The sequence below is a fragment of the Lepisma saccharinum genome, chromosome 8 (genome assembly GCF_977018435.1).
Source record: "Lepisma saccharinum chromosome 8, izLepSacc3.1, whole genome shotgun sequence".
Lineage (NCBI taxonomy): Eukaryota > Metazoa > Arthropoda > Insecta > Zygentoma > Lepismatidae > Lepisma > Lepisma saccharinum.
This window is the reverse complement of record NC_139236.1, coordinates 33,804,558-33,821,307: the sequence shown is the minus strand read 5'-3', so window position 1 is coordinate 33,821,307 and position 16,750 is coordinate 33,804,558. Positions and strand designations below refer to the sequence as shown.

Sequence of the window (16,750 nt, the reverse complement as noted above, 5' to 3'; positions counted from 1 at the left end):
GGGAATATTACATATAATTATTTTAAAAATACCATCATATATCACAAACCTACAACGATAAACCCTATGAACTCAAGGCTTAATTTCTTCCCTAATACTTGTTACATTTAAGATAAGTTTAAGAAAGAGAGAAAGTTTCCATAAAATATAATTTATAAAATTACTGTCACATTTTTTAAAGTTTAACTGTGGTCAAGCGAGATATCCTTTTGTGCTTAATAGTATCGAAATAGCGTAACAAGTCCCATTATTTATTTTATAGTTTGATGATTTACTTAGGAATATATTGATTTTCAATTTAGTGTTGCTGCATAATGACAGAGGGGGGGGGGGTTGAAAGGGAGCAGCAACTGCTGCCACCGCCCAGTGGCATTACTAGCGCCCGCCCTGACTCTTATAGTATTTAGTAAAACCTTTGGGTTTCATTTTGTGGTTCAGACTTTTGTACATTTTAAAACTTCTCAGATACCTGTAAAAATGACAATGCAAAAATGCATACAATGAAAGAGAAAGTATTCCCATTCCATAATTTTACATTTTGTGGCTAATGCTTAACATCCAGGTGTCATAGTTGAAAACAAAGTTGTCAAAATTTGAATAGAAAAATTAAAAAATTAGAACGAGAGTGTAAATATTTCATAAATCAACCAGTATATTTCAGCTCTTCTTAAAGACTTATTTTGATTTTGATTTGATTTGCTTTATTTCACTTTGCTTTTGTGCCACTTTTGGCTAATTTGCGAAGATGGGGATGACACGATGAACTTGATGAACGGACACTTACAAACATCTACACCCAGGCCAGGATTCGAACCCGGGGCCCCTGGTATTGTAGCGTGATGTGCTAAACTCTCTGCCACAGGTTTTTAAGACTTATGGAACAAAGAAGAATATACCTGATGCAATCAAATTTATCAACAATACTGGGATGAGCATATTAGCTGGCAGTTTTAAAATTGCAGAAATAAGACAAACACATTTCACTGGAGCATATTATGTGTATGGAATAAATTCTACGCTTCTTGGAGATTAATTCAAACAACACAAACGGATACTAACGAAAAATAATTTCTTATTAGGGTCCGTTATTCTTTTAGTTACATTTCTAGTCTAACATGATAACAATAAAGAGAAAAATCCTGCCAGATCTTATTTCACACAAGCTCATGCTATACACTACTAAGTGGTTTCCAACCTTTTTGACTTGCGAAGCCCTTTTTAGAATCAATTTCTGTGCCGGAGCCCCTTAGACCTACAGTACCCTATGTCTTACAAGTTCATGGTACTTAGAAGTAATGTTACGGAGCGGAGGAAGAGGAGGGTAGATAGTAAGGGAATGTAAAGTAAAGAGATATCTAAACAATTGCGCAATGTCCATGCAATGAAATTATATTTTAACTTTGAGCATTTGAGCGGCTTCTGTATTTTGTTTAGCTAAGTGGAGAATCCTGCTTCACAGAGATATGTAGTTGAGAAAGGCAGCAATACTAATTTTGCTTTCTCAGACAAGATTTTGAATTCATCTTGTAAATGCAGCCAGAACTCCGGTAGACTTTGGTTTTGAAATGCGATTTTTAGTTCGCTATGAGATGTCAAATCTATGAGGACCTCGTATTCCACTGAGTTTACGCTGGGTATTTCTTTGATCACGCTGAACACATTCAGTACCCATTTAAAGTCATCAAGCACCTTCTCTTGAGCTGTTGGAAAATAATGTTCAAATGAGTCTTTCAAAGCTTCGAGATGCGCCTGAATATTTTTCTATATTATTTCTAGAACATTGTTATTATTTTCAATCAATTTTTCTACATTATTTCTAGAACATTGTTATTATTTTCAATCAAGAAGCTTTTTGCAAGAGGGAAGCAATCAATATCTTCCTTTTCTACGCACTCCAACCAATACATAAGTTTCCTCTTAAACGAAGACACTTTAGAGTTTGCATAAAAAACTGTGGCAGTTTTTCCTTGCAATGACAGATTCATTTCGTTCATGTTGCTAAAAAATGTCAGCCAAATATGCCAGTTTGCACACCCAGTCTTCATCATTTAAAACCGTCGCCAATTGAGTGAGGTTCATCAAAAATGCTGCTACCTCTGCACGCAGTTCCATTTTTATGGCATCATTCAACACTATCATAAGCTCAGAAGGCATTTTTCTCGATGATAGCATGTAACTTGTGGCTCACTCTCGTTGTCTGTATGTCTCGCGCTACAATAATTTTGGAGCTAGTGGCAGCAGAATGACCAAGCATCGTCTGCTAGAGGAGGTGTGAAATTCAACTTGGCAAATTTCCGTTCAGAATGTCATTTCTAGTTTTCTTATTTTGATTCTACTTTTTGTTTCTTAATCTATAATTTCATTCCATTTTTATTTATTTTCCTGGAATGGCCGCAGAGCTCCTGAGAAGTGCACGTGGAGCCCTAAGGAAACCACAGGTTGGAAACCGCTGCACTACATCAATACCAACACAAAAGGAGATGGAGACCATCAGAGATTAGTATAGTTAACTTCAATTTCCATCACCAAATTTGGCATACATTAATACTTTCAGATTCCAACAAACATGTTCCGATTAAATGAGAAAATAGCAAACTTACGCTGGATTTCTCTGTGCAGCAAAAGCCCTAGGTTCCGAGCTAGTGTATGGAATGAGTTCTAATCCCCACACCTCCAATGCACTACTAATAACTTGAACAGAAAAATATCCACTGTCATCCATATTCCCTGAAGGTTGCTGAAAATATAATGATGTCATGTAATAACTAGAAACTAAGCAGAATTAAAAATAAAATGCATTCATTGGTAGTGAATAACTGTATCACAGTAAACACAAATTTGTATGAAATATAGAAAATACATCATCCATAAACATCATACAAACACTTTTATACTTGCCTTCAAATCTTGACAATCACGTAGAAAATATTACATAGGGAAGCATTTAATATGTTAATGAAAACCATGAATCATGAGTGTATTATGTGGGTTAATCAACGTAAGTTGTTTGTGCAATCATTACATGATCCTGCATAAATGGGGATATTCTTTGACAATTTATTACTGCTCTCGCATTTTAAGTTGCAAAAAAGGAAATATATAATACCCAGATTAAAAAAAAAATACACTATTGCATCCATTACCATTCAAATAATGAATATGAAGGGTTAGATGAAATAAACAGGTAAATCAATGTTTATAAAACACCAGAAAAATAAAATTTTAATTCCAAAACGTTGCTGAACATGTAAATGAAAAGGTACAAAAAACATATGCTTTGATGAATGAAGTGTCAAGTGTAGGGAACGAAAGAAAGCATGTTGTAAAGTCCAGTACAGCATCCACACGGCAGGAAATGACATCAATACTTTGCTTATGACAGAAAATTGACTTACCTGGTGTTTTTCCCTGACCCTTCATGTATGAAATACAAAACTGAGGTTTTCTGGCATATTTGTTGAACTTTTGCTTGATTAGTGTTCATAACTGATGCTGAGGCCAATTTCCCTGGTTTTACATTAATGTCAGAAGCATTTTCAAGTGGGGAAATTTGAAGTTCGTCAAAGATTTGAATAGTATTTTTTATCTTGGAAACTACGAATGCTACAGTTACAAATGATACCTCGTTTTGTTCAGTAAAGATTAGGCTACAACCCTGTAGTTGAAAAACCCTAATCTTACTTTACTAAATAGAAGATGATGATTAAGAAAAAAGTAAAAAATCTTTTATCATTTTTTTTTTAAATTTATTTGGCCCCTACGTAGACAAAGGCAGGATGTCAGGGTTTAAAATGTACCAGCATATTGCCTGATATGAGTTCCATTCTTGTGGCAAGAATTTCACACTTGCTGCTGATACTTTTGAAGAAAAAAAATTGTACAAGGTATGCTTTTTTGGCAGGAAATTCAAAATTACAAACGTTCTTTTATATCTCAGAAACTATGAATGCTAGAGTTATATAGATCTAGTTTTCCTCAGTACAATCTAGGCTATAAGCCTATGGTCAAGAAACCAAATTTTCATGTATCAAGTAGAAGAAGATTACATTTTTTAAAAAAAACTATTTTCTTATGAAATTTGAAACTCGTAAGACTACATTGGGACGTAAAGGTTCAAATCTGTACCTGCATATTGCCTGATGTGTGTTCAATTCTCGTGGCGCGAATTGCACACTTCCTGATCACCAAATAGAATAAATGCATGATGTATATTATTTAGATAATGTAACGTTATCTTAATGACAGAGCGACCTTAACAATTGGCTAACATAACTCAGTTTCATTTCAAAAATAAAGAACGTTTCTAGATTCTCCATCTCGGTTTCCTTTCGTAAACGTGCGAAATATAAACAAAACGTCATTGTTCTGCAGTGCTTATCCTCAATCGGTTTCCATTCTTGACGATTGTTGTTGTTCTCTTGTGTTCCTTGGAGCAGCGGCATCTTTGATGATTTGTTCTCGTTTGTTGGAATTCATTTATAATAGAACAAATCAATGTTAACAGCTGTGGTTCATTCGGTGGAGGAGTTGGTGGCATGGTACTGTGCGTTTACGTATTGTACTCGTATATATATTTTTTTGCTTTTATTTGGAGAAAATTTGCATGTAAATCAACGCTCTTTTGTGATTGCGTCTGTGTGAAGATGAAATTTTAATTAGTCTGGTACAGTGCAACCAGATCAAGAGGACTTAACATGTCATGTAAATGAGTTAGTACATCTGATTATTTACACAATATAGTAAAAAGTCAAAACTAGATAATGCCACCCATAAAAGTCATTCTGATGCCAGTGTCAAGAGGAATTTGAAGGTATTTCACCAGTTTAATTTGAAAGTGATACAGAAGACGCGAACAAAGGTGACCCTCATGAAACATCGCTCCACCTTGAAAAAATTCATAGGGCAAACCAGAGCCCACCTACAAATATTTTATCCACCCTTGTACCCACCCTAAGAAAAATTTCTGGTGACGCCACTGCATATGACACTCAAAACATGTATCTGTAAACGGAACGACTTAAGATGACCGGACCCCTCTCAGATTTTCTTCATACTTGACATGCTCACAAATTGATGCCTCCTAATCACGAATCTGAAGTTAAAAGTTGTTGGAAACGTCTAGAAATTGCAAAATAAGCGAAAATAAGGCGTTAGTTTTCGGAATGAAAACAGTCGATTTTCGCGAAATGTTCTGTTTCACAAGGAAATATACAGGGTGACTGGTAATTAGAAGTATTCCCTGAAAGGGGTTAAAGTAGAGACAATTTGCAATAAATTTGACCATATGATACCCCGTCCGAAAATTAGTAGTTTTCGAGATAATCGAATTTCAATTGTTTCTATAAAAAATGACAATTTTCCACATAAAAAGATGAATTGAGAAAAAACTGCTCATTGTATGCCACTTATTTCAGCGTTTTCTGATAGCTAACAAATAAGTGGTTCGTTGAAAAAAAGTTTTTCCCAAATAACAATCACATGTAAGTAACGGGTGGGTCTAAACTTACAAGTGATGATAAAAAAATGCACTCTTAGTTTACTTGGCAACGTATTAATAACAAAAATGGTATGACACAAAGCGTACAAATTACTTAAATTACTTCCTTGTGACATCTGCTATGCAACAAGGTACAAATGTTGCTAACATTCACATTTGTGTACAAGAAATAATACTTCATTCATCTTCATGTGAATGGAATCAATGAACAATACAATTAAAGAACATCACACATCTTGCTCAAAGTGGGCATCTCCATTACGAATGCAGGCACGCAGGTTTTTACGGACATTTGGTCTCTTAACTCGTGATGTGATGGTGTCCTTGATGTGTTGACCAGCTGTTAAGATCCTCTCCCTGAGCTCTTCTTGCGAGTTTACCGGTGTCTTGTCATGTGGCTCCAAATGTAAAAGTCGCAAGGCGTCAAATCGGGGGATCGAGCCAGCCAGGGAATCGGGCCACCTCGGCCAATTCATTTCTTTGGGTAATTTACATCCAGCCACTGTCGCACGACCAGGCAGAAGTATGGATGGGCGTAATCAACAATCACCATTTGATCGAGCCATTTTTCCTGCCCCAAATCTTAAATGGCATCACTTATGAACATTTTTTGAGGAACGGGATGGCAATGTTGTTGGGAGGATGTGCCTCTATCTAGTGCCTCTATCTACAAGACGTGACATGATTTATCAGCATGATGACTGCCCAGCTCGATCCCCCGATCGATTTGATGCTTTGCGACTTTTACATTTGGAGCTACATGACAAGACACCGGTAAACTCGCAAGAAGAGCTCAGGGAGAGGATCTTATCAGCTGGTCAACACATCAAGGACACCATCACATCGGGAGTTAAGAAACCAAATGTCCGTAAAAACCTGCATGCCTGCATTCGTAACGGAGGTGCCCACTTTGAGCAAGACGTGTGATGTTCTTTAATTGCATTGTTCATTGATTCCAGTCACATGAAGATGAATGAAGTATTATTTCTTGTACACAAATGTGAATGTTAGCAACATTTGTACCTTGTTGGATAGCAGATGTCACAAGGAAGTAATTTAAGTAATTTGTACGCTTTGTGTCATACCACTTTTGTTATTAATACGTTGCCAAGTAAACTAAGAGTGCATTTTTTTATCATCACTTGTAAGTTTAGACCCACCCGTTACTTACATGTGATTGTTATTTGGGAAAAACTTTTTTTCAACGAACCACTTATTTGTTAGCTATCAGAAAACGCTGAAATAAGTGGTATACAATGAGCAGTTTTTTCTCAATTCATCTTTTTATGTGGAAAATTGTCATTTTTTAAAGAAACAATTGAAATTCGATTATCTCGAAAACTACTAATTTTCGGACGGGGTATCATATGGTCAAATTTATTGCAAATTGTCTCTACTTTAACCCCTTTCAGGGAATGCATCTAATTACCAGTCACCCTGTATATATATTCCTGATACTACCACGACACCAAATTTTAACTATGTTTGCCTAACCTAACCGAAACTAACCTAACCACACGTCAGCGGTTCGTGGGGCTAGCGTCAATGGTTCGCAATTATTTTGCAATTTATAGACGTTTCCGACAAATTTTAACTTCAGATTCGTCATTAGCAGGCCTCAATTAGTAAGTATGCCAAATATGAAGAAAATCGGAGAGGGGTCCGGTCATCTTAAGTCATACCCTTTCAACACTATCTGATACCCAGGATGTTCCCAAAATCACACAACACTCCTTGTGACATGGGTGTCACAGCTGCATTATCTGCACACAGGTGTCACGACCAGCATCTAAGGGTTAAAGCTGCATTTGAGAATTGTCACAATAGTGACTTCTAATGGGCATACGTAGAACCAGCTTCCAAAATCTACTTTAAGATTTTACATGATAATTCCTACCTCCAAGAATTTTCTATAATCTTCGCTATCTACACCAGATTCTGCCATTCTCTTTCGTTCTTCATCGTCCATCTGTTGAGCCAATGTTGCCAAATCTACGGGTGTAAAATATGGCCCCTGTAGTAGTGCATTTAAACAATGTTGTGCGCACAGGGAACCTTCTTGCTGTAATAAAAAAAAAACAATGATAATATTTTTCTCTCTCACAAATATGATGGAAGTTTTAAAACTTACAGAATTATTTAGTTCATCTTAAAAAAAACACCATTGAAAAAAAAGGATGGTTGATTAATCAGTAATACTCAAGTAGAGAAGGTTTGCTTAAGTAATATGGGTTAACAATTTGGTAATTCAATGTCTTGTACCTGTTTGTATCTATGTTCGCTTTTCTGCCACTTTGGCTAATCTTGACAATGAGGATGAACGATGATCTGATGAAATTGATAAAGGAAGGCATACAAAGAACACCCAAAATTGACCCCTTTAGCTCGCAGTATTGTGAACCAGCATCTTGGCATACTGTAATTCGATTTCGGAACACAGGGAAGGTCACAGGTGTGAATTTTTATGACCAGTTGATGGAAATTGTGTGATGGGTCAGTCAGAAATACTCAGAATTTCTTACAGGGTGTGACAACATGCAACTTAAGATCATCACAGAAGCTATAAGGGTTGTTCAAATGAAACATAGACACAAAGATAGCATACTGGTATTACTTCGACAGAGGCTACAGATAAGCATCCCCTCCCCCTCTCTGTTCAGGCAACTGTCCCAACCCTGAACAAGTTTCTGGATACCCCCCACAAAGAAGGATGCCGGTTGCGTGTTGAACCACTCTTCCACAGCATCTTGAACCGCTTACCCTTCAGAGCTTTGTTCACTGGACCAAAGATGTGAAAGTCGCAAGGGGAAAGATCTGGGATGTATGGTGGTGTTCCATAACATCGCACCGAAAACAGCGCAGTGTGTTCATGGTTGCATTGGCAGTGTGTGAGCGTGCGTTATCGTGGAGCATGCTCACACCTCATGACAGTTTTCCCGGCCGTTTGTTTTTGATGGCCCTTGATGGATTCTCTAAGGTGCCAGAATAATGTTCAGCATTGATCGTGGCACAGACTGGCAGCCACTCCAGTAGCATCCCCGTAAACGGCACTTATTCTTTGCACATGAATTGAATGACGCCCCGTTGTACGTGCTTGGACATATCAATTATACACCCCTTGTGCTCTCACTTCCTTCTCTGCTGAGACGCATGCAACAGACTGTGCACATTATGTTCTGTTACCATGAACCACCAAGCCCTACAGTGCTGCCATCATCTGGTGTCCCTGCCAAATACTTGCAATGTTGCCAGTTCTGTCCATGTTTCACTTGAACGACCCTTATGTGTTAATAATGATGCACAGCATATCACATAAAAATAAAAAATTAATATATACCTTGCAATCACCCTTAGTTTCGAGCAAAGGGAACTAACAGGTGTACCCTTTACAGTAGATTTTCTCTATTTTATGCTGATCATGACTTAATATTTGCAAAGCAAAATATTTCTACAATAGTTTTTCTTTTATGTACGTATTGCTTGCATTCTAGAATTATTTCTCTTGTAGTCTACAGTTATATAACAGACTGTTTGTTTTTTCACAGTTATGTTGCTATATTACAACAATGTAACATTGACAACATCCACTGTATAACGGATTCTCTTTTTATTTTAAAAAAAAATTTAACCATTGTTATAAATGTATCTTTAGTCAAACTGAAAATAAATGTCTGATGAAGGGAGCGTGTGTTCTCCTGAAACGTCACAACGAAAAACTGTGTCTTTATGCTTGTAATAACCATAGACTACAAGAGAAATATTTCTACAAAAAAATTATCCACATTCTGCAGGTGCTTGGCAGACAGAAGGTGGATGAGAACATTACCATCTGCATCAGCAGACTTGGGGACAGCATCAGCTGTTTCATTCCCCTTCATGACCCTGCACCAAATAGTGCTCATTACTTTAAGGAAGGTTCAAGTTTCGTGTCAATGAATGCAAAAATTCTACAATAATCATAGTCTTTCTGCTAGAAGAATTTGAAAAAAAAAAACACCATAAAACAATCAAAACCGTTTCCACTAAGAGCCCTAAACCTGACTCACCAAACACAACAATGAAAGGATTTAGGAATATTTTGTTAATGCTAAGCCTGAAATCTGGCCTGTCTAACCAGTATGAATGCACAATATAGAACATGTCTCCAATTCCTTTAATACTTCTTATACTCACTAAATACTAAATATGCAGTCCTGGTAACATATATGTAAGTAAGATTTGGGGGTCACGTGTTAAAATTGTACACTTACGTCTGTCTATATATGTTGCAAAATTATGTTCTTCATTACTGCAATCATTCTCCATACATAAACATAACACCTATGTTTGATGATATGAACAAGTGACGTTCGGCTGTCTACAGCATTGGCACACTGTTCATTCAATACTTGCACAGCATTAGTTGCTGCTTGGATAGTGAGAACGACGAGGTTGAAGAGCATGTGGAATGTGGACTTTGATTAGAGATAGGTTTGGCAATAGTGTTCGAGCGTTATTCTAGAAAAATGGCATTTTGGGCAGTGAGGAAGCTAGTGCTACAAAACCTATATTTTGTTACAATATGTGCTCATTGGGAAAAGATTTGGAGCGAATTGACAATATAGAGAGTCTCCAATTTTGTTAATTTTCGGTATACTAATTTTGGTCTCCTAATCACGAATCTGTTGTAAAAAAACGGGGGTCACATCTGGAAATTTGAAAAAAAGCAGACTGAATTTTTTTTTTCATATAGGTGTATATGCGTAGTTTTACGAACGAAAATGTAATCTCCTGTCATTGTTTCCAACCATGCCTTTGTTTTACAAGAAAATGATTTATGATGTTCAATTTTAGTACAAACCCTACTTTTTCGATCAATTTAGGGGTGAAATGAATGCTAATGGAACCTAACCTAACCTCGTGTGAATGGTTTTTTGGGCTAACGTCAATGATATGTGGGGCTACCCGTGGATGGTTTTTGGGGCTAACGAACAATGTTTCATGAAAATGTACAATTTCCAGACGTGACCCTGGTTTTTTACAACAGATTCGTGATTAGGAGGCCAAAATTAGTTAGTATACCGAAACAACATTACAGACTTTCTCTATATTGTCAATTCTTACCAAAGATTTAACTGATATCCCCACAAAACTTTTTCCGGTAAGGTTAGGGTAACAAAGTATCTTGAATTTCGTTACTATTTGGTAGATTAACTAATTTTGGCCTTATGATCAGTACATTATAAATGTGTAGCTGCACGAACCATGCACGGGTAGCCCCACGAAACATTTATGGATAGCCCCACGAACCATTTCCGGTTAGGTTAGGTTAGGCAAGCTTAGTTAAAAAATTTGTTCGTAAAACAATGCGATACAGCTTTAAAAAAAAATTCTCAACTTACATCAGTTTTAATAAAAGATTTGTGATTAGGCCAAATTTAGTTAGTATACCAAATATTAACGAAATTGGAGACATTCTCTATATTCTACATTCGCTCCGCCTAACCTAACAAGGACATTTAGTGACAAAATAACACTGTACACACCATGTGCTTGTTAGAGAATAGGTGCTCCCACAAAGATCCATATAGGAGCATATGGAAGGGAAAAATCATTTTCCAGAATAAGGTAAACGTCCCTAAGTTCGACAGGTTAAGGAAAATTTTTACAGTTAATTGCTTGTAGTGGCTTTCGTATTTCATAAATGCGAGTAATTTTTTTTTTGTCTGAAAGTTTAAAGATTCTACTTTAACCCAAAAAGTATTTTGCATTCCAACAGTTATGTTACATAATTATTAAAAAATCAAAAAGTGAATTTTACAATATGTCCCTAAGTTCGACACCCTGTCCTTAATTTCGACAGTTTGTGTACCGAAATTCGACACCCCCTTATATCTCAACATCAGACACTAAATATGCAGATGTTAATAATACCAATAACTGCACATGTCCTCCTATTGGCATTTCATTATATTCAACTAAAATTACAGATTTATCAGGGCATGAACTGAACAAAAAAAGATTTGTTGTTAACCCCCCTCTTTTATGCTCAACAAAATTTAAAATATTAACATGAATTACTTACCATGCCAAAGGCTAGGTACATCAAAGCAAATAAAACACTGAAAATGTTGATTGTGTTTATATTACAACTTTGAAACATAGTTTTACAGGGTGATTCCCAATGGTGTATCAAAATCAAGGAAAAAATTTTGAGGACTAACTATAACATTTACTTAGCCAAGCCTAGATGCTAAGGAACAATTGCTGTTTGTATCTGTGATATTGATAACATTATACCTAGTCTTACCATAAATACTGTCCCAACGTTTGAGGGTGGCTGTACTTCCACCCGTACAAGCGAGAGACGGCAAGAGCGGCTGCGTGAAGCGTGAGTCATTGCTTGTTGAGATGGTCAAGTGGAAAGGTGTCTGTTGTAAGTGTTGAAGATGGAATGGGGTGAGTACAAAAATCGTGTGGCCGTGGTAGCGTTGCACAAGGTAGGCAAATTACCAGGGGAGATTTTCAAAACCCTCCAGAAGCTGAAAATCTCCAAGAAATTTGTGTACTGCACTATCCAGCGCTTTGTTGAGACTGTTACAGATCGCCCACGGCAAGGAAGACCACGCACAGTACGAACACCAGAACTTGTGATAGCAGTGGCAGCATGAGTGCGACAAAATCCTGTACGGAAACAGTCAGTGATGGCTCGTGAGCTAAAGATTTCAAGAATGTCGATGTCTCGTACGTTACGCAGTGACCTGGGACTCCATGCTTACAAACGACGCAAAGGACATCTGTTGACAAGTGAAGTCAAGCTCCAGAGGCTCCGGAAATCAAAGCGGTTACTTCAGCGTTACGTGGCAAATGGGCACCGTCAAACCCTTTTCACTGATGAAAAAATGTTCAGTGTTGAGGAGACTTTCAATGCCCAAAATGGCAGGGTGTATGCCACATACTATCGGGAAGCTGCTGACAAGGACCCCAGGATCCAGAGGGGTCACCATCTTGCATCAGTCATGGTGTGGTGGAGTGTGAGCTACGAGGGCACAACGGATCTCCATTTTTGTGAAAAGGGGGTCAAAACTTCAGCCAAAGTGTACCAGCAGACAGTGCTTGAGAAACTATGCAAGAGTCTTACCGACATCATCTTCCATGGAGAGAACTGGAGCTTCCAGCAGGACTCAGCCCCAGCACACAAAGCACGCACCACCCAGCAGTGGTTGGAGGCAAATGTTCCTAACTTCATTTTCACGTCAGATTGGCCCTCTGCCAGTCCAGACTTAAACCCTTTGGACTACAAATTGTGGCCCAAGCTTCAGGAGATGGCTTGCAAGAATAGACATCCCAATATTGACAGTTTAAAGTGGTCTCTTTAGAAGGCAGCTGCGGAGTTTCCACTTGATGTGTTGCGTAATTCCATTGATGAGTGGCCACGAAGACTTCAGAAGTGTGTCAGTGCTAAAGGTGGCCATTTCGAATAATTATTTGTGATTTTGGTTCATAATGCATCCATGCACCTCATGTTATTCTGATATTAAAATATCTCTCACCATTTTGTGTCTATTTACTTACAACTTTGGGACAGTATTTATGGTAAGACTAGGTATATAACACTAATAAGTAATTAACATAAATTTTAAACAAATGCAAAACAACTTTCTGTCTGAAGTTAGGTGTGAGTCCTCAAAATCAAAGACCTAACTCTTAGACATTTACTTTTTTTCTTGAAAACATATCTGACCCTTTCCCCCCTTCATTACCAAATCTGGCAACTCAACAGGACCAATAATTTGAGGGTCTGATATGAATGAAATATTACTTTCATTGGTGACAAATTCCTTCTTGGTCACATCAACACTCTTAAGTCCAATCACTTTTATTACATCTTCCAGGATCTCCTGAACAACACAGAGGTAAGTAAATTTTGATGCATTTCTTTTCCCCCCTAAAAAATCCACAAAAATGAAATCCCCTTTTACATCACTTTCATTGACAATCTCTAATGTCATTTCATCTGACTCCTCCTCTTGCCAGTGAGAATCACTTTTTTTCCAATGACAGTGCACTTTCATCTGAAGATTCTGAGTCACTCACATCAAGCCATTTCTCTCCCTTTTTGCCTAAACTCTTTGTCTTCTAGTTCTGTGCAGCAAGTTTTTTCAGCTCTCTAGTTCTTTTGTCTCATCTGCTTGATGCTCTTTCTCCTCCTTTGTTAGCAGTGGTAGCGTCATCGGCTTGTAATCAAGGGGTCCCGGGTTCGATCCCCGATGCAGGCACATAGTGGTTTGGATCCCACTTTAAGCTGTAGGTCCAGTCCCGATTAGCCTTACTGTGCATAAAGTGGACTTAAAACACGAAATCAATCCTCCTCCTTTGTATAGTATTTGATCATTTAAGGAGATGTAATCACAGCAGGCAGTCTTTCTCTTTGCTTTCTTGGAAATTTTTTGGACTTGGCCAAATGAAGCTAAAGTAAGGAACAAATTAGGCTGAGTTTAATGTAAATTAATTATCAAGCGGCTCCGGTGTACATCCTTTGTTCCTCAATGTTTCTGCATTGTAAATGGCTAGAACTTATCGAAAATTGTTCGTTTTTGTACCAGAAATGCAAAAACAATCACGTAAAGTGAAAATGACGTGTAGAATTTGAGATTTCCAGAGCTTTGGGAAATTTTGAACGTTTCCCACCCCGAACCAAAAAATTCTGTCCCCCACACACCTACATTTTTCACAAAATCGTAGAACAAGGAAAATCGTGTACTGTAAGAGGCCAAATTTAAGTTCTGTGTAATATTTATCATTAATCAGGCAAATTTTGCCACATTTTCACAGAATTATTAAGAACATTAAAAAATCGTACACAAGACAAAATTTTCATCATTCGGCTATTTAATTTGCATGGAGTTTTAGTTCAGTTTATCACATTAAGCCAATATAAACACTTAATTATAACGTGACATTTTTTGGTATTATTATTGCAATTTTGTATAGTTCAGGTCCCTAACATTAAGTGACGCAGGAAGAACGAGTGATTTCATGGAAATAGCAATGACACAAGAGAGAAAAAGTATGCAAAAAGCCCAGAAATGACGTTTCAGGGAATGTCCCAAAATTCGACATGCACGGCACCAAACTTCGACGCCCCCCTGTCGGATTAATGTTGCAATTGCCGTAGGGCAATGAAACTGGTATTTTCATGAATGGTAAACAACATGCCTTTCAATGCACATCAAAACCCAACATTGTGTATTTTCGAATAAATTTCGACACTTGTCGAAATTTGGTGCACCATCCATTTTTGTGCTCATATGTTCGACACCCCCCTTATTTTGTTACATGAACAACCTTTGTCTGCCACAACAGATTAGGAAGCTCAGAAAACAGCTCTAAAACAATAATAAAGTATTGAAATTTGTTTTGAAACAACACAAAACTGGTAAAAACCTTACGTAGAAAATTTACCTTCTTATGAAATCCACTAAAAATCAGTCGATTTTTCGCAGTTAGCAAATAGTGCCGTCATAATTTCTCCCGCGCTGCTGCTATGTCTCATCTGGTGCAACTGCCCTTTTCACGACGTGGGGTAAACCTGTACACTGTCGCATGATACATGCACGATTTTCTGCATTGCATAGTTTTCTTATCTTTTACGATTTTTCAAATACCCTGTCGAATTTAGGCACATTGTCGAAATTAGGGACATTTACCTTACGCACAGTAAGTAATCACTAAGACTCTGAAGTGTATGTTAACAGGCACAATTAGAAATTGAACCATGTAAAAATTGTCTCAACAACATGACAAATTCTGAATTAAACAATCGGTACTTGAACCTATTCGCTCAATGTAAAATATACAGCAGAAATTTTAAAAAATCGCTCTTCAAGAAAGACAATTAAAAATATGCCTTTTTAGATGTACAATGAGCAGATGAATCCAACAATCGAAGGTAGGCCCTCAAGAGGTATCGATTATATATATCGGTGGCTAACTGAGGGACGTGGGGGGAGACGTAATTCAGTGTGTGTGTTAATGATTACGTTCATCTAATTTAACATGCGAAAAGTCGAATATGTAAGCAATCGGTAACAGTTTCATACATCGGAGACACATTTCTTCATTTTTACAGAAGAAACTACTTACGGAAATGAGTTTCTCTAAGGTTTCCAACGTTAGTCGAGGTATTTTCTTCCATCGTGGTATCTATTTGACCGGGAAATCATGTCAAGTGTTTCCAATACCTTTTTTTTAACTATGCTTGCCTAACCTAACCTTATCGGAAATGGTTCGTGGGGCTATTCGTCAGCTACCCGAGCATAATGTACAATTTGCACACGTGACGAACACGATAGTAGGTATTTTTCGGTGAAGAAGGTTTGGAAACAATGATATTCGAAAATAAAAGAAGCGATATAATTCGCAAAGTAAGCAATATCGCACAGTTACGTGCGTTCGGTAGCACTTAGAAAAATGCGTTATTTTAGTAGAAAAAGTGTTTGTTTTCGTGTAAAAAGCATAATGGCACCTTGAACTATGTTCCGCAATACACAATTGGTAAGTACGAACCATGCGATACACAAAATATCCGATTTTAATGTGTCTCCGATCTATGAAACTGTTACCAAGTAATCTTATTTCCAGAATGTTCATGTCAGACATTTATTTTTCATTTTTAAAAAGTTGTAACTTTCCATTATCTAAACCCAAATTATGTCTTGTCAATTGAACTGTAAACTGGAAGTAATTATGCTTGTCAATAAATAGCGGTTTCTCGTATGGGTAACATTTTATTACTAGCTTAAAAGCTTCTGTGGCGAACGCTAAACTCTGATATTACAAGCAAAATACAACATGCATCTAGATTTATTATGAGTAAAACATTTATATCACACCGTGATTAAATACCAATATTTTCAATGAAGTACAACATCCATCACAAGAGATACGGTAAACAAGACACTCCCTTTATCACATAACAAACATATCGGTACAGTTACTACACGGTAGTACGTATTCTGATCATATATTTAAAAAGGGCTCAAGTCAACAACTATTTACAATTTATTGATATTTTTATTTTACACTATTTTGCAAATTTGCGTACCTTTTCATGAAAAATTGCCTCCATGTTTCCACCACTTATTACGTAAAAACATGGCAGTTGCGAATAGCGTATAGAAAACAAATGCCTGCGAATGCGAACATGATCAGAGCTGCAAACTATTATGATAGACTGCTCTACAATCGTACAATAATCTACAATGCAATGCC

General features: G+C 37.1%; 1 protein-coding gene across 2 annotated transcripts in view; it reads right to left on the bottom strand.

Moving 5' to 3' along the window:
• LOC145990925 (ataxin-3-like) overlaps window positions 1–16,674 on the bottom strand; it is a 44,094-nt gene extending 27,420 nt beyond the window's left edge. For both annotated transcript variants that reach the window (XM_083126461.1, XM_083126460.1), the window contains exons 1-3: window positions 16,584–16,674; window positions 7,395–7,559; window positions 2,601–2,737 (exon numbers count right to left, since the gene is read on the bottom strand). In XM_083126461.1, the coding sequence (XP_082982587.1) occupies window positions 2,601–2,737; window positions 7,395–7,559; window positions 16,584–16,607 (326 nt within the window). In that variant the 5' untranslated portion in view covers window positions 16,608–16,674. The remainder of the gene's footprint in view (window positions 1–2,600; window positions 2,738–7,394; window positions 7,560–16,583) is intronic.
• Window positions 16,675–16,750: the final 76 nt, after the last annotated feature.